Raw genomic sequence first — 18,938 nt, forward strand, 5'->3', positions numbered from 1 at the left:
CTAACTTTCATTCAAATTTCACTCATGGCTAAATAAATCAATCAAACATCATCAAAGATAACGGTACTCACCGATCTAAGATGTCGTCGAGGCCCTTAGCAAACATCTCCTCTCTCTCAGAGTCCTACTCATTGTCTACAGTTTCATCAGATGATGCCATGATCCATTCCAGGTCTTCTTCTCGGACATATTTAGTGTTTTTTGTGGATTTCGCCATTGTAAACTGTGAAAACTGCCGTCCATTAAAATTTAAATGTCCGCTGCGAGTGCGTCTGCTGCGCAAAGTTAGCCCGCTAGCTGCCAGACGCAGCGATATTCCTCAGCTCGTACAAAACGGACCTGGGCACGCCTACCATCGTTGGAAAGGTAAAATAATTGGCTAGAAGCCTGAGTGATTGACATGTTGATAGCCAAAACGCTATCCCTGTACTAAGGCGGCAAATAACAGTAGACAAAGCCGATTGGCCCTTTAAACAAGGAGCGCTCCATGTACTTCACGGGCTGTGCTGGGGTGAAAACTGAACGGAAAAAGATGGGGACACTTTTGTTTTGTAGCCAGCAAAGTGATGAAAACAAGCACACCCAACAACACAATACAGGAACTAGAGAAAATAAACATACGGCCGGCGAAGTCTGGATTTTATTTGACAAACAAAGTCGGTAGACGGTAAACAAATGGACTTTACAGGACGATATTCACAACCTGGAATAATTTTATGAAAAACCATTTTGATGCTTTTGATCAGTGGATTCTTACGGACAACTGGAATATAAATAATTGATGATCGGACACATATTACGGCTTTATGGCCGCGTCAAAGGTAGGGAGTCGCCGTGCGTTTCTTGTATCTCACGTTTACCATGCTGGTAAATATAAATGATTTATGGTTTAGTGCTCATGATTTCTGCAAAATCAACTGGATGAATGAATTGCTGAGATTCTACCCTTTCCAACGACGTATAGTATGTCCGTAATGATGAAAGTTGAAGCGAGTTACGTCACTGCGCACTGTAAAAAACAGTCAGTTATCTGCAATCGCCCGCCGGCGGGCGGGTGGGTGCGTAGAGGTTTTAAGCTTGAAACCCCAACATCATGCAAAGATTGTGAATATGTTCTCATTGATTCCCTGAGTTAATACATGAACACTAAAGAATCCCTGGTATTGATCACAGGCTTTGTTTGTCATATAGATCCGTGGGTTCATTGTACAAAGAAAGAAAAAGGAATAGCCGTGGTATTTCTTGTTCACTGAAAAGCACACAGATGGGCGGGAGAGATGGGAGATATATGAAGCAAACCTGAACCCAAAAATGTTAGGACGCCATGGCACCAGAGAAGTAGTTTTTTGGGGTTATTTATGTTCTAAGGGCTAACCTCCAGTACACCACACCGTGAAAGTTAATGGGATGGGTGCAGAAACCGACTTACAGTGTAAGAATCACATTACCTTCCTTCGCTTATAGCCATTACATTAACTGCTGTGTGTCTCCGTGGTGGAGGATTGCAGAAGCTACTATACTCAAAGCGACCACCGTCGTGCTTGCTTACTCTTAACACTTGGCTAAACACAGTCTGAGTCTTGATTTTTCAGAAGCATAACGATTCTTCTTTTTCTTTTGTCTTCGTCACGTTTACTTAAACAGACTTGACGGCCCAAATACTTTCAGCGGGATTTAAGGGGGTGATGGTAAAAACAAACAAACAAACAAACAGATGTTTGTGTGAACGCTATGAGCAAACTGTCCTAACTGGGTATTCAGATAACTTGTTTTGCCTTTTTATATAAATACCCTTGGAATAAAAGAATACAGATACCTATGTCTTTGGATTGGATGGTTGTACGGATGCCATCGATTTAAATGTTTCCTTCTTGTTTACTTATTTTTTTTGAAACATAACCACTAATGTAGCCTGTCTGTTTGTGAATGCAAGAGGTGAAGCTTACATTTCAATTCATTTTTTTGTGAGTTATTTGGAAATGGCAAATAAAGTGGATATTACTAATAACATGTTCCGATTGTATCCATATTTTTTTGTGTCTGAAGATGTTTGTCTTGACTTTGATCGACAAGAGGACGGTTCCTTTGCAACTCTGGATGGTTTTTTGCTGAATCCTACCGACAAAATCACCTTAAGTTACTCCTTCCAAGCATTTTTTACTTCATTACTTAACTGTCTTGTGACTTAACCTCACATTTTTCATGTTTAAGTAGTTTCTAAAGCACTGTAGTGTGTGTGTTTAAGCACAGAGAGCTTATCTCCACGTTACACAATCACACTGACTCTTTGTGCTGCATGTATGGTCCTCCTAACGCGCTTTAAGCCAATGACATGGAGGAGGTCGAGGGGAAGTATTGATTTACCATAGTACAGACGTGGATGTGTTGTAGCTGCTGCGTGCAGTTTCGCTACGGTGAAACTTGAATGTAAAAGAAAAAAAAAAACATTGAGTGCCAAAGTTGTGACTTCTGGGAACTCCTGCTGATTAACGTGCACATGCATGTCAAGCTTTCATATAAACATGTTCATGAATATTTTCCGGATAATGTAAAATTCTTTCAAAAACATGAAACTGAAAGAAGATAGGTATCGTAAAAAACACCCAGAAGTCGTACTAATCACATCGTGTTAAAGTCTCCCATACAAATAGTATTTGAGCAAATGTATTAAAATGTCTGACAGTACTTTTCTGGCAATAATTGTACTGAAATATCATAAGTACAAGTATAAAGTAACTTAAACATATTTACATGCATGTATTTGTATATTATGGATCAACCATTTATTGGAGTCTGCGTTTTTTTTGTTTTATCCAATTGCAGATAAATACATTTATAATTAAATAAAGTTAATTGTATGTTTGCTCTACTGCAGCACACAAACTGCAAACTAGTCACTTGTGACTCAAATGTAATCGCGTCTGAAGCACAAGTACCTCAAACTTTCACTCAGGTACAGCACTTGAGTGGATGTCCTTGCTTAGATTAGAGATTAGATTAGATTAGAGGGTCTTTATCGTCCTCGAGAAGCAAATTGGTTTGCAACATCTTAAACCTACAGCTTGTTTAGCGTCCCAAATGAACAAATGATCTCTAATATCAGTGTGATTTGACCCTCAGGTGAAAGTGTTCCTTCTCCCTGACGGCATGTAGACGGTGATGAGGGTTCTGACAAAATGAGCAGTTCTGCTTTGATAAACAAGTTTAACAACATTAGTGCTACATTCCATCGCTGAGGAGGAGAGGAGGGTGAATCTGCTTATTTTAGGAAATGTGTGGTAATTGTATAATATGATTAATACCAGCAATAATTACATTTGAATGCCGCAAGCCAGACAAAGCAGCACATTGTGTAAAGGCGAGTTTATCTGTACAGCACAGCTCAAGGCACAAGGCAACTCAAAGCGACTTACAGGGGCATAAAATGACATTTAAAGATGTTTAAAACAAGAAAGAAGTTTAAAAAAGGAAAATAAGCTTAAATAGAATAGGTTTAAAACAAACAAGACTAAAGAATACAAGTCACAGTGCAGTTCAAAGCTTTGAAATCACTCTAAGTTTGAGCCTATACCTGCAGTTTTCCAGATATGTGCTGCATAATAACTGAACGCTGCTTCTTTCTGTGTAGTTCTGATTGCAGGCCTGTACCTGACGACCTCATAACGTAGCAGCAGATCAGAAATGTACTTTGGCCCCAAACCATTCAGTGCTTTATAAACCAACAGCAGGATTTTGGATTCTTTAGAGAGTCCTGAAGATGAATGCATGCTCAGGTTTTCCCAAATCCTGTCGAGACATAAATCCTCAAATCCTTGATATATTCTGAAGGTGATGGAAGGCTGCAGCTGTTTTAATGTGGCTGCTGAAATTCAGGACTCTGACCTGGGGGTCGGCTGTGGCTCAGAGGTAGAGCCAGCGTCTTGTTATTGGGAGGTTGCTGGTTTGATTCCCCTGGTCTGCATTTCAGAGTGTCATTGGGCAAGATACAGAACCTCAGAACTGCTGCTGTTGTGCCCTAAATGTAAAATGTAAATAACTACACCAAGGTTTCTGGCTCAGTTTGTTTTCAACATAACGCATTAAAGCCAAGCAGAACAATTTAATCGGGCTTGTTTGCCTCCAAAATTAATTATTTCAGTCTTATCTGTGCTCCACACATCAATTATCTGTTCAATGCATAATATTTTTGCCAAATTAGTCCAAATAGTTCCAATATTAACATCTGTTAACACATTTTTCATTAAATTTAGCATGTTTTTTTTGTTTTTGTTTTTTTTTTTAAAAAGAAGATGATATTTAGTTAAAACCCCTCTTTAATTAGAGATATGTACTTCGTGTTATATTTTGAAGGTAGGGGTTTCCCTTGGCGGTGACGTAACCGCTGATCTGGATTACGCATACGGGTATCATTGGTCCACACCGACGCACCAGGCCTGTAGTTTGAAAGCTGTCTGGGCCCAGGCGAGTAGCCCACATTGCGAACAAAGTTACAGTATTTTGAAATAAACCCAAGGAATTACTGAGCCGTTCCCGGCGGAAAAGACGTGCGCTATACTCGGACCATGCGGCGGTGAGAGGGAGCGGCGACCCCGGCAAGGATACGCGGAGGCGGACGCGCTTTTTGGGCAGCATTGTTTTATGGCATCTTGGACTGAGTTGCATTGAACTCCGCACGCAAGGAGAAAAGAAAGCTAGCTGGCTAACGGTTGCTAGCTGGCGAGCTAGCTGGCTAGGCGAGCTAGCGGCGAGCTATCCGGCCAACTCGCGTGCTATTCACTTCCTTGTTGCACACTGGAGTGTGATGGAAGGCGAGAAGAAGTTTGTGGGAGCGAGACGGAGTTTATTACTTCAACTTTAACACTATCCGATTAATGGATGTACACGCTCGCACACGCTGCAACGTCTCAGAAGAACTGGATTTAAAATTTAGAGCCGCTTTGGGCCTGTGCTTTGACCATGAAATGGAATGTCTAGCCGGACAGTTAGCTATTGGCAGCTAGCTGGCTAACCCGACTACCATTAGCTAGCAAATCTGGGAGATGTCCGTCCTGGAGTACAATGGTTGAGTACCGACTGGCTCTATAACCGAACACCATATTGTGGATTTTGTGTAACGGAATCTGCGGGCGCCAGGTGTCATGAACTACCGTCTGGGGTAACTCACTTTTTCTGGACCCTCAAGCGAGCTAGCTTTGTAATGCTAACGTTAAGCTTGTGACTTAGCTAGCTAGCTGGCTGGCTGGCTGTCTTAATTGTGAATATACGTTAGCTAACTAGCCTGTTACACAGCTAGCCCAATGTTTTGTTTCGCGACACAGCAAAGAGCACAGCTTAGTCATAGTATATAATATAAGATATTCTCAAAGTGGCTGTAGCATTTGATTTGTAGATAAATGCCTAATTCGGAGGTGCTTCGCGAAGGTCGGGGACGGAGCCCCTCCGCACAGAGGAATGCTAACAGGCAGGACAGGCGCAGTAGTAAGCCGGGGAGCGGTGCTGCTCAGCGGGACAGGCACCGCGAGAAGAGGCGCTCGTCGGTTTCCAGGAGAAAGAGACGCAGGCAGGCCAAGGATAGAAACTTGTGGCAGAGCGGTACAACAGGGGACCCTGACAATGACCGAAAGGGCACTTTTGAAAAAGAGGCTGAACTTCGGACACTGGTAGAGTACGATGACGTGAGCTCCCAGTCGGAGCGATTCTCTGGGAGCCCCTCTCCCAAACTTGACCCCAGTGCTGACCGGCTCTCCGTGGACCGACTCAGCGATGCAGACTTTGGTGAATTCAACGGACCAGCATCCCCAGACAGGAGCCACCCGAGAGTCCGGGAGGCGGTGAGCGGCGGCAAGGACGAACAAATCAGGGGACCATCCGAGAGGAGCAAGCAGGAGAAGGAGGTGGGCAGGAAGAAGGACCGCCAGAGCCGTGAGAGAGACTCCTCAAAAGTCAGGAGTGGAGGCAGCCTGGGTGGCTCTAAGAATCACAGGGACACTACAAGGAGCAGTGACAGAAATGGTAAAAGGACATCTACGTCTCAGTCCTCGCAGTCTGCAGATAAAAGGGACTCCAAAGGGCACAGGAGTAAAACAAGATCTGACAAGGAGCCCCCGTCTGCATACAGAGATGCTCCACAATCTTACAGAGATGACCGTGAAGACCTCAGGGCATACAGGAGAAGTCCTGGTTTCAAAGCAGAAAGTCCCTATGGGACATACAGCTACCAGTCTCCTGGTGGTTATAACCAGCTTATATCTAGAAGAAGTCCAACCTATGGGAGCAAAAGACTCTCTCCCAGTTCCACGTATTACAGTCGGGATGCAGACGTGTATGGGGCATACGGTATGCCGAAGTCACCCAGTTCGTATTCAAGCAACAAAAGAAAGCGATCCCCTGCCAGCCCTGCCAACTGGCGCAGGTCCCCGAGCTATGGCCGACACAGTCCGTACGAACAAGGAGAGTTTGGGTCAAGTCCTTATGGAAACCGCAGGAGATCACGAAGTCCTTACAGAAAGTCCCTGAGCCCAAGTCCAGATGTCAGGTGAGCAGCTGAAAGGATGGTGTGTGTTTATGTTGTCGGCCGTGGTGTAATTGTGTTGTGTTTTTTATGGTGGAGGAAGGAAACTCTACTTCAGATTTGATGCTGTACAATCGTGTAGGAATTTTGCCTCTTGAGCACAAACCTCGCTATCAAATTCAGTCAGGCGTTGATTCTTTACACCATCAGTCGTAGACGTTTTCCTGTTTTAAGTAATCATGAGTTTCAATGTTTGCTGGCATGCTTGTGCTTTTCCTATAGCCTTTGTCCAGACTGTTAAATGAGTGAACTAAAAGACTGCACAGTTTGTAGGAAGCGTGCCGTAACTTGCCTGTTTTTGATTCTATTCAGGACTAAATATTGTTGTAAGTTAGATATACTTGCAAGTAATTAAAACCCTACATGAACTTTGAAATCTAAACCTGTGTCCATGTCATTTTCTTCCAGGCGATCTGCCAGGTCGCGCAGCAGAAGTCCATATTCATCCTCAAGGCATTCACGTTCTCGCAGCCGTCACCGTCACTCCCGCTCCCGCAGTCGCCCCTCGAGCCTTTCACCGAGCACGCTCACCTTCAAAACCAGTCTTGCAGCTGAACTCAGCAAGCAGAAAAAGGCTAAAGCCGCAGAGGCAGCTGCCAAGGCCAAGAATTCCAGCAACACATCTACTCCAACCAAGGGTTCCTCATCCACTCACCAACCCAGCCCCAAGTCCAATCACTCATCCAGAAAGGGCCGCCCTCCCTCGCCACCTCAACCCGAGAAAGGTCCCAGAACTCCCACAGTGAGCCTGCCTCAGTCCCCCTCCGACAAGTCGTCCAGGAGGACCACCGACCACCAGACCAGCAAGGACAGAGATGCAAAGGGGAAAGATGACGCTGTACATCGGGATAAAAGGAAAGCACCAGCATCCGGACAGAGCAAAGACAGGGAACGCACCACTGGTCCACTCATCTCAACTCTAGCATCCCTCCCATTGCCCCAAACAGTTCTTGAGCACATGGACAAAGGAGAAAGGTATGAACGTGTTCTTGTGCTTATTGACCTAGAATTTATAAGCAAGTTTATACTTGATTTTAATGACTTGCTCACATTCTGTGTCTGTATCTGCTGTTCTTTCTCCAATCAGCTTGAAGGATAGCTCGCACTCAGGGAAGAAAAAATCTGACAGAAAGGCTCGTCCGCTTCTCACCGACCTGCCTCTGCCCCCCGAACTTCCTGGTGGCACGTCTTCCCCGCACAGCCCACCGGAAGATAAAAAGTCCCAAACACTTCGCAGAAGACCCAAGTATGTTACTGTACTATTAGAAATATGTTTTCTTTTCTCTTGCTTTTTTTTTCTTTATTCCTCACTGAAATGTATTCTTGTAATTCACAGAATTTGTGGTCCAAGATACGGCGAGATTAAGGAAACGGAGATCGATTGGGGCAAACGGTGTGTGGACAAGTTTGAGATCATTGGAATCACAGGAGAAGGCACCTACGGCCAGGTGTACAAAGCTAAAGACAAAGACACTGGTGAGAGTTTTGGAGATGGACCTCCCTCATACTCCTCAACATTGTTCTTTAGAGGTAAAATGCAGATTGGTGGTGAGGATTTCTTTAATACTAATGGAAGTGGTTCCTTCTTTTGTTTCCCAGCTGAAATGGTGGCACTGAAGAAGGTTCGGCTGGACAATGAGAAGGAGGGCTTCCCGATCACCGCTATTAGAGAGATTAAGATTTTGCGACAACTCAACCACAAGAGCATCATAAACATGAAGGAGATTGTAACAGACAAGGAAGACGCTCTAGATTTCAAGAATGACAAAGGTACGTCGTGTTTTTACTCACAGTCGCTGCATGTTTCTGTTTAAGAAGTGAACTTTTATGATGACTTAATCTTTGTCCTCTCATCTCAGGTGCTTTCTATCTCGTATTTGAATACATGGACCACGACCTGATGGGCCTGCTCGAGTCCGGCTTGGTCCATTTCAACGAGAGCCACATCAAGTCGTTCATGCGACAGCTGCTGGAAGGGCTGGATTACTGCCACAAGAAGAACTTTCTGCATAGAGACATCAAGTGCTCAAATATTCTGCTCAATAACAAGTAAGACATCAGTACTTTTACACTCAGTTGTTATGTTTTGGTCATACATGTTCACATTGTTCTGACGTCATTTAATTTGTTTTTTTCCTTCCTAATCAGAGGTCAAATAAAGCTCGCTGACTTTGGTCTTGCTCGGCTGTATAACTCTGAAGAGAGGTGAAGCTTCTATGTTCTCTGCAAACACACGCCTGTTAATCTTTACAGTCATTTTCACTGTTGTGTGTTAATACTAACAAACATGCCCCCTTGTCTTTTGTCCACTGGTTCAGTCGTCCATACACCAATAAAGTGATTACACTGTGGTACCGTCCCCCAGAGTTACTTCTGGGAGAAGAGAGGTACACGCCGGCTATCGACGTGTGGAGCTGCGGGTAAGAGCGCGACTAATATTCACTCAAGTTTTCTCGCTTCATGTCCTTTTTTTTAGCTTCTTAATGATTTTTTATCTTGTTTCCTGTCACAGATGCATTCTCGGAGAACTGTTCACAAAGAAACCAATTTTCCAAGCTAACCAGGAACTCGCCCAGTTGGAGCTCATCAGGTAAGATTACACTAGAAAATGTCTGAAATGTACACTTAGGTCTGAACTTTTGACTAGTTCTCCATAATGGTGCCCCAATCCGAGCCAGAGACAAAGAAGCAGAAGTAGGTTTGATTATCTAAAACGAAAACAGAAAGCATTAGTCATTTTTACCGGCTGATCGACTCGGTCGACCATAATGCCTCGCAGCCATACGATGTGTTTTGAGTAAGGCCTCGCTTGTTTTGTCATGACTGTCTTTGTTAGAGGAAGTGTGAAGGTGGTGATTAATTGTGCGGAGGCAGTTTGAACAGATCTTTCTCTGCTGTGTAGCATGAAGTGGAAAAAGAAACAACTGTTTCACTGTACTTCTCATTTACCGTCCTCTCTTACTATATTAGTGTAGGTGAAGGAGGTGAGAAAATGCGCAAATGTGGTAAACTTAAACATACCGAGCTGGTTCTCTGGGTGTTGTCAGCAGTCACTGTGGTTATTATGTAAGAAATCTGTGTCACTTACTGTGTTCACACATCGTTCCATTCTACTTAAACAAATAATATTCTGTCTTTCAGCCGAATATGTGGCAGCCCATGTCCTGCTGTGTGGCCAGATGTCATCAAACTCCCCTTCTTCAACACCATGAAACCAAAGAAACAGTACAGGAGACGCTTACGAGAGGAGTTTGCTTTGTGAGTATATGCTGTCTGATTGAATATTCAAGGGTTGGGCCCACTAGCAGGGCATTATATGATGAGATGGATACAACTTTATTGATCCTGTGCCGGACAACAGCAGCTCAAGAGCGGCAATACAGACATGATGGATAATTGAAGCTGTAATAAACATAATTCTTGTGCTTCTGTTGTCCAGCATCCCTCCGTCTGCCCTGGACCTGTTCGACCACATGTTGAACCTGGATCCCAGTAAACGCTGTACAGCCGAGCAAGCTTTGGGCAGCGAGTTCCTCAAAGACGTGGACCCAGACAAGATGCCCCCACCAGAGTACGTTCTGCTTCATGTCAGGTCAACACATTTATCTTCATGATAACAACATTCTTAGTGTTTTCTCACCATGTTGTTTCCATCCCTCCAGTCTTCCACTGTGGCAGGACTGTCACGAGCTGTGGAGTAAGAAACGGCGGCGACAGAAGCAGATACCGGAGGAGCTGGCGGCCCCCAAGGCGCCACGCAAAGAGCTGGGCCTTGACGACAGCCGCAGCAACACTCCCCAGGGCTTCCCCGCTCCTGGAGGTGTCAAAGCTCAAAATGCAGCTGCTTCTGCGCTGCTGGGTGAGTTAAACCGCTGTTTGTATTCATTCTGTTTTGTTTATTAGCTTGTCAATCACTGGCAACTTTCACTTGCATCTGTATGAAAGGTGCCACAGCAGCCAGAACAAGTACAACTGGTCTCTGTGATACACAAGTAACTCCATGTGTGTTGTTGCTCAAAACATGGATGCAAAATAGTGACATTTGTTTAGACCTTTGAACCGTTTCTGAGGTCATAAAAGCTTTGCTGCTTCTTTGATCCAGAATGTAACTCATTCTTTCACTCACCCAGTTAATCTCGTCTGTTCCATGTCCTCTGAAAGGTCTGAAGTCTGAAGTTAATGTTTGCCAGTAAAAAATTTCCCCAGAGCTCTAAAATCTGACTCAAGTCTTCCTTTTGTATCGAGCAGCAAATGAAAATAAGTTTTTCATGGTGTGTTTTAAGTTAATTTGCTTTACTTGATACTGCACATCCTGCGTTGTGGCTGTTGCTCATTCACACATTGCAATGCTGAAACAATATATTTTGCAGCCCCAGTGTAAGGAGACATCAACAGCTATTGTGGTCGATACTTTGACATATTGTGTTATTATTTTAAAGCTGTGGGGACCACCTCTAGTGCTTTGACAGCATACTGAACCACACCTTTTGCTTGTTAGCCCTTGTTTCAGTGATGAATCCGCTTGGTCAGCTGGACCTGTCGTCTGACTTTTCCAGCTTGTTTTCATTTACACATTAATCTTGTGGGAGAGGGATTGTTTGTCATTTTGATTAAAAGGTCTTTCAGGATTTTATAACTTGTTGTGATATACAGTAATTTCTTTTCTGTGGTAAAATAATTAAACTGGACAGGACTTGTAGTTGAATCTGTGATTTAGTGCTGCTCATTGTTTCTAAGTGCAACACCAGTCGTAAATACAAATCCACAGGTCTGTAACAGTTTTGATGTAATGTAGGTGCTAACTATGAACAGAACTCATGACATCATAACAGTTTTATGTGTAGAAAACGTAAATCTTGAAGTAAACATGTATGTAACGCTGTGATCCGATCCTCTCGCTGAAGTTAAATAGTGCAGAAACAAGTGATGGGGGTGGAGTGGCTGAGACAGAGACACCATTCATCCTATCACAAGACACTGTGCCATTAAAATGATTTTGAAGCTGTTATTTTAAGGAGAAAATGTGACATAATGTTGCTTTAAGTTTAGAGTATTTTATCCAAAGGCAGAGAATGAACCTCCATGCTCAGTATAGTTTTCTCTCTTCTTGCAGACCCAAAAGGTCCGAACTCTCAGTTAACCCAGGAGCAGCTGGCGGTCCTCCTAAACTTCCTCGGTCAGCCGACGGGCGCAGTCAACACGGCCCAGTTTGTCCAGTCCATGAGCACAAAGGTCAATCAGGAAACATTACAGCAGCTCTCCAAAGCCCTCGCACCCACCGACCCAGCTGAGCCTCCGCCTCCTCAGCCTACACCCGCCAAGCCTCCCCAGCCCGCTGCTCCGGCCGGAGTGCCCCGCACACCCCCGATGCCCAAGCCTCCCTCACCCCCCATGTCTGCGCCTTCGGTTATTCCAGAAGGAGAGGCAGCAGCTGCGACGCAGACAGCCATGACAATGCTGCTGGCTCAGCTCCTCCAGGCCCAGCAGGGTCAGAGGCAGGAACCCAGTGAAGCTGGAGAAGCATCGGAGAGTACGAACCCTGCAGGAGGAGCACCAGGGGGGCAGCTGCTAGCTCCAGAGGTCAAACAGCCTCCAGAGCCCAGCCCAGTCTCTCCAGGTAAACCTTCGTCTATAAATATCTGTTCCTGCGAGCTAAACATGTGTTTGTTTTTTCCCTGCTCAGTTTGGTTTTAAAAAATGTTTTTCACAAACTGTCAATGAAGTAATTGTTTGTTGTTAAGAAGAACAAGAAACTCTAAAACTATAAATAAAAATTTACAATTTCTGCCTTTCAGTGTCTGAAGTAGGTGGAGTGTCGATCCTGCCCCCAGACCAGAGACCACCTGAGCCCCCAGAGCCGCCTCCTCATGCTGACCTGGACTACCGCCAGCCTCCACCTGAGCCCAAGACCGGCCACGCTCCCCCAATCGCATCTGCAGGTGGAGGCGATGGAGGGAGACCCCCAGAGCCAGACTACCCACCTCTCCCTACGGCAGAGGGGCCTGGATACGGGGGAGACTACAGCCACCCACCTCCTCCACCCTTCACCCCTGCAGGGTTCGGGGACGGCTACATGGGCCACATGTTAGGCGGAGGCCTGCCTCCTCATGCTCTGAGAGAAGTGTTCAGCGGACCAGGCCAGGCTGCCGGCTCCTCATCTGTCTCGGGAGTTCTGGCCCCGGCCCACCCTGACCCCTTCCCTCCAGGAGCCGGGGCCACCGGTTCCAGCAGCATGGTGTTCACCGGGGACAAGGACCACCGTTTTAAGTACAATCACAGCCCTTTACCTGAGGGACAGCCTAACCCCAGTGCTATCCACCTGTACAACCACGCCATGGCTAGAAAGGATGGTGTACCTCCTCCCCCGCCCATCCCAGCACCAGGACAACCCTGGGGCTCCCCTTCCCAAGTCGGGGCTCCACCACTACCCCTCGGCTTCGTCCCACACGTGAACTCGACAGCAACAATCAGAGGACGAGGGCTGCCTTTCTGAAAGACTGGAAATATGGAATTGAACAGTTTGTGACAAAAAAAGGCGCGAGGACTCGGTGTCGAGCCTGGAGCCTCTCAGGCCAGACCAGACCAGACCAGACCAGACCAGACCGACCCGGAGATGCACACTCAGTTTGTAATAACTTAAATCTGTGTAAGGCATTGTATCCCTCCTCAGTCTGGAATGTGGAGTATGTCGCAGAAGGACAGCTGAATAACACCGGAGGAGCTTTTCTTGCTCATACCATTTTCATATTTTTTTGTAATCTATTTTGCTGTCTTTTAAATTAAACTTTTACCCTTTTTGAGTGTACATTTATCAGGCCGGGTAAAAATTTTAAACCTCTACCTTTAGCCTTTCTGTAATTGCTCCAGGGCAAACTAGTATTAATGTTTTGCACTACTGACTGAAGTAGGCGGAAACTATTTTAGCTATGAGAGGAAATGGATTGTGTGCTCTATCTGCACAATTAGGAATATGACCAGTAATGTAGTGTCCTCTTTTTTTATGGCCATGATTATGTTGAGACAATGGTGGCTCAGTTGAATGGGTTGATGGCTTAGGTATCAGCACACAGGGAGCTATTCGAGGAAAAAAAAAAAAAAAAGGACTGTTAGTTCCGGAGAGACTGGTAGCACTTGGATGACTGCAGCGAATCTGATGGGACTTCATGCAGAAAGGCTGTTTTCACTTTAAATTCCACATGCCTTTTTGACAATAGGTGTTGTAAAATCACAAGCAAAACAAAAAAAAACACACACACATAACCCGAGTTCAAAAAGGAAACAATGTCTTTTTTTTTTTTTTTTGTACTAAAATGATTTTGTCCCCCTCCCTCCTCCTTTGGCAAATGTTTATTAAAGAAATGCCAACAACACATCGGCGTCTGCTTCATTACTGCAAAGATTAGTCTCCCTTTGTTTCTGATGCCACGTACGTAAATGGGAATATTTTGACAGTAAACTGAATATCTCTGTGTTGTGGACAAAACAAGATGAGGACATCATCTCTGCATTTGGGAAATGATTAGTCATGGAGAATAATTGTTAGTTGCAGCCCCAGATTGTTACACACTCTCGCCTTTAAAGATAACAGCGCTCAGTTTTAATTGACAATGTCTGAGGTAATACATTTAATACTCAGGCTCTAGTTTGAGATGGCGATGCAACTATAAAGGTATAGATGACACGAAATGAAATATTACATAAAAATATTGCTGTTCTGTTTAAAATACACACTATAATATCGAGTGAATAATGTTATGATAAACATAAATCAGACTTTTATAACAGCGTCAGCCAAAACTGAAACATTACAAGCTTTGCTAAGGCAGAATTCATGGCAGAGCAGTTTTATTGGACGGCACTGGATTATTTAATGAACTGACTGCTGGCCAACAGCACCAACAACAAACTGCAACAGCACCTTCTGTACTGTATTATTAAGATGTGCTACACAGAAGTCCTGAGAGGCAGAAACAGGTTAGACACAACATTTTTATTTATTTATTTTTTGGGATCCGTGACGTCTGATCTGAATTATTCTATATCCTGCGTTTGTCCTGTGCTCCAGGGTGATTTTTGAAAATTCTTGAATCGTCTTTTTTTAGTTTCATGTGCTCAGATTATGGAAAATATACAATAATTTGGCATCCATTACATTATACATTATTTTAACTTTTTTTTTTTTTTTCAGACCCAGGTTGGTCAGCCTTGGAACATCCTAATATAGATGAGGTGAGGTTGTCAACAGTATCAATACTTTTACTTTTTACTTTTAGATTTGTTTTTGATACCTTGAATTTAAAACAGTGCTACAATATGACATTTGATGGAATGAAAAGCTATAGAAAGAATAAATAAACAGATCTACAATAACATTTTCAACCCGTGATGGGAAAAATATGAACATTATTATTGTTTGCAGGTTGAAAATTTAAAAAAAGAAAATATTTTTTTTCTCTTAAGACTTTTCTTTGGTATCAAAAGAGGTATAGAGTATCATTTTATTAATACTAGTATTGTATCTGAGTTAAAAGGGGCACTATGTAGTTTTTCAGACTTAGAATTTTAACATTTACAATATCGATGAGGTAATAACACAAACTAAGAAATAGTTATATTGTCCGTAAGTGAATAAACAAGCTGTTCTCAGAGGTAAATAAGGTCCCCAGAACACTGTTTGAAGCTACAAAGGTGGCAGGGTCCGCCACATATAAACAAAGTAAAACAGTATAAACTGTGTCAGTTTCTTTATTCCGTCATGAAAACAAAGAGAGTTTCTTTATTTAGCTTGGCATAAGCTCAGGAATAAAGAAAACAAACCAGCCAGTGGAGAGCTTTCTCTTCTGATTAAAAACTACATATTGCACCTTTAAAATCCTGGCCCGGCTGACAGCCTTACTTCATAGATCACACCACTGGGTGGCAGTGTCACGTCACACATCAACACACTCTCGCCTACCTACAGTGTGCACTCACTGCAGCAGATGAATAGGGTCTCTGATGTAGATTGACATTCAGAGCTGCAGCTACAGGCAGATGTACTCGTGTTAAAGTCTCACTGAGAACCAGCAGACCTCAGCAGCCACCATGTCACCGCTGCTAAATCTTCACTCTTCGAGCGTATACACCATTCATACGATGACAAGCTCCTCGACTAAGGCAGAAGAATGCATATGGATATGTTCTGGCTGTGTTCGTAGCATGAAAACCTGTTCCATTTTTTTCCCATATATATATATAAATATATATATATACAGACTCTGCCAGGTCTCCCCTGATAAAGAGTCTCAGCAGTGCTAACCTGGCACGGGAGATAGCAGCACCCATCACGTTTCAGACAACTAATACGCAACCTCGAACGCTGATACAGAGCGGCACGACTGTCAGGAAGAAAGAAAATGTTCCACTAGCTGACAGCTCCCAGTGGACTCAGTCTTCAAGCACTTGAACTCGTGCTTTGAAGCTAATGGAAAACAGTTTCTCAGAGATCACAAACTGGTCCTCTTCAATGCTCCCTCTTAATGCCAACTTTGATACGAGCGTTTCCGGGTGTCAGTGGACCTTTTTGCTGTGTTCACCTTTATCAAATGGAATGCTGCTCTCAGATAAAGCCTCGGGAATGGAATGATTTTTCCAATGCTGCTTAGCTGCAGGAAAATCTAAGTTTAAAAGCAAAGAATCTGTCTGTTTTGTCTGTCTGTAATTCATATATCTTGACAACTGTTCGTCAGATCCACGTCGCACTTGGCAGGTTTGCTGCTGAGTTCACAGGGAGGTGCAGTGCTGAATCTGGAGACAGGATGTGCAGAGGCTAGCTGGTTAGCATGCTAACTTTAGTAGACATCTCTGCAACAACGTACATGGACATCTTTGACATAAACACTTGTTGATGTCACTAATCACATTCTGTTGATAATGTTAGTTCATTTTTTAATGTTTTAAACTAAAATTCTGGCCATGTTGACTACACGAAAAGGAATTGCCACCTGCCTGTCTGTGGTATCTAAAGAACCACATGTCTGATCTGCTTCACACTTGGCACGTTTGTTGCTGAAAACCAAAAGAAGTGCAGTGTCAAATTGAGAGCAATTTCAACATGGTGGACTTTCAATATTAACCCATTTTGAATACACAGTGAGCATCGCTCTGTGAAACACTTAAGTAGTCTTAAGACTGGATCTGTAAACCCATCGCACAAGCAGATAATCTGTGTCCAACAGCATATTTTGAACGGCACAACTCTGAGACTACACTCCCTGTTTTTTAATTTATCTGAGTATTACAGATTATTAGCAACGTAAAAACACAAGAACATCATTTTAAAGATGGAAATGATATACCTTTCCCAGCATTCCATTAAACCCTTTTAAAATCTTCCTCACAAATATTCAGATATTGGGAATTCACATTTAAATTGACATTGGCTTCCAAACTGCCCCGCTGTACCACACTACGTGACAGATGAACCATCCCGGAGCCACAAATGGAGGCAGCGTCGTCCATTGATTGATATTCTACATGCATGAACAAAGAGACACACATCTGTCCTTTGTTTTGCCCATCGTATCCACATCTGAATGTGCCCTGCGTCACATTGCTGGTGATGAAAAAGTGATTATCTCAGAGGGGTTCCGTTCTGCAAAGCTAATTCAGAACGCGGATGGCAGCTAGTCTGTGATTAATATGGCGTGGATGATGGATTGCTGAAAATTTACGGTGGCTTCAGCGAGACCGGTGACATCATATTTTTCTGTGTGTGCGAGTGATTGAAACAACAGCGAGAGCAAATTTAAAGAGAAGATGAGAAGAACCACAGCGCCGCTCTTCACATTTTGGTAAATGTGGATTTAATTGAGCTCTTCAAAATACAGAATCCTAGTTTTCAATAATGAGTTATTGCCAGAAATCTAATTTACTTAACAATCATGTCTTCCTTTGTCTATAATCTGAAACTAAGAACAATAAAACTGTAAAATGAACTAAGATTTTCAGCAAAACGTAAATAAATAACAGTTTTGATGTCTATGTATTGTGCTGCAGAAATATCTACTGAAGTTAGCATGCTAGCCTGCAAGCCCAGAGCCACTTTGCACCTCAAGAGGTGATAGTCCGAGTGTAAACAACACCAGCAGTCCCTTTGTGCCTTCAGGTCCCAGCTAATAGCCCTTATTCACACGGTGGCCGATATTCCTCCAGTATCAGGCTCAGGGTGGGAAACATCAGTGCTGGGATCACGTTCTGCTGTTGTGTTCCAGGTTTGCAGTCGTTTGAATGTAATTAAACTGACAAAATAGATTTCTTCTCCAAAACTACATACTGCCCCTTTAAATCTTTGAGTTAAACAGCAACACATGATGATCATCAAGATTCCACCAAACACCTCATTTTAACACACGTCAGGTCTTCACAGGTGTACTTCCCTGTCGAGGCACAGCGTGGTGCTGAAGCACCGGAAAGAAGTGGATGGAAAATGAGATGCATCTCAATCCATCAACTGGATTTCATAAAAACTTGCAAAAAAAACAAAACAAAACTGAGACTTACGACCAAGAAACACCTCTCATCCTTGAACCAACGCCTATAAATAAGGCGACACGCCCATTAATAGCGACGTCTGACCGGCTGAAGCTGACAGAGTGAATTCATTCTTGCTTGATGCCCTCAGCGGATGAGGGGAGGTTTTAACTTCTTTAGCTGCTGGCTGGCTGGTTAAAGTGGAATGCAGCCAAATTCATTAACGGGCCACGAGCTTATCACATTTGGATAATCAGAGATTTAGCTGGACTCGAGCTCGTTAACTCATTACTGGTTCCGAGGTGGCTCGGGGACAGGAGGGGACACTACCTGTGAGAATGTGGGAAGGGGAAATAATTGAGGGTGATTTATTGTAGAATTAACACGCTGACTTTGAATTAACCTCTGAGATTTTTTTGCTGTAACTGAACCATGACGCGACCCTGCGGTGCATCACCGCACCCTGGGCCGTAACCGCTGCTCGAAGAGGTGAGTCAGCCCAACTAACGGCTGTTTAACGGCCACCGGTCAGACCTTTATTTTCTTTTTTTTCCGTGTGTGTGAGTGGAGCAGAAAGGGAGAAAACACACACACAGCTGACATTTTTAGATAATGTTTTGTTTACATTTTTTCAGTTTTTCTGTCTGAGTGATTTCCTCCCGGGGGGCTGCGTTCAAAGTAGTTAATTAAAATGTGAAATCTAAAAAGTAGTGGCAGAGAAAACAATAGTTGTGCGCTCTTCCGCACGCGTGCACAGCTAGAAAACTCTCCGTGGCTGTCGGTAATTACGCCGGCTGAATATTACTTAAGCTTTAGGTGGAATAGCAACCATTAGCCTCACTACATTACAGGGTGT

The 18,938-nt window shown here is 43.7% G+C and overlaps 1 protein-coding gene across 1 annotated transcript; it reads left to right on the top strand.

Moving 5' to 3' along the window:
* Window positions 1-4,412: 4,412 nt before the first annotated feature.
* cdk13 (cyclin-dependent kinase 13) lies at window positions 4,413-13,941 on the top strand. Its single transcript, XM_037079013.1, has 14 exons — window positions 4,413-6,535; window positions 6,980-7,546; window positions 7,659-7,817; window positions 7,908-8,047; window positions 8,171-8,341; window positions 8,431-8,620; window positions 8,720-8,776; window positions 8,890-8,991; window positions 9,084-9,161; window positions 9,713-9,829; window positions 10,011-10,142; window positions 10,234-10,430; window positions 11,685-12,188; window positions 12,367-13,941. The coding sequence occupies exons 1-14, from the start codon at window positions 5,394-5,396 to the stop codon at window positions 13,062-13,064; spliced, it is 4,254 nt and encodes a 1,417-aa protein (XP_036934908.1). The 5' UTR covers window positions 4,413-5,393; the 3' UTR covers window positions 13,065-13,941.
* The last annotated feature ends 4,997 nt before the right edge of the window (window positions 13,942-18,938 follow it).

Source organism: Acanthopagrus latus, chromosome 19 (genome assembly GCF_904848185.1).
Source record: "Acanthopagrus latus isolate v.2019 chromosome 19, fAcaLat1.1, whole genome shotgun sequence".
NCBI classification, from domain to species: Eukaryota; Metazoa; Chordata; class Actinopteri; order Spariformes; family Sparidae; genus Acanthopagrus; species Acanthopagrus latus.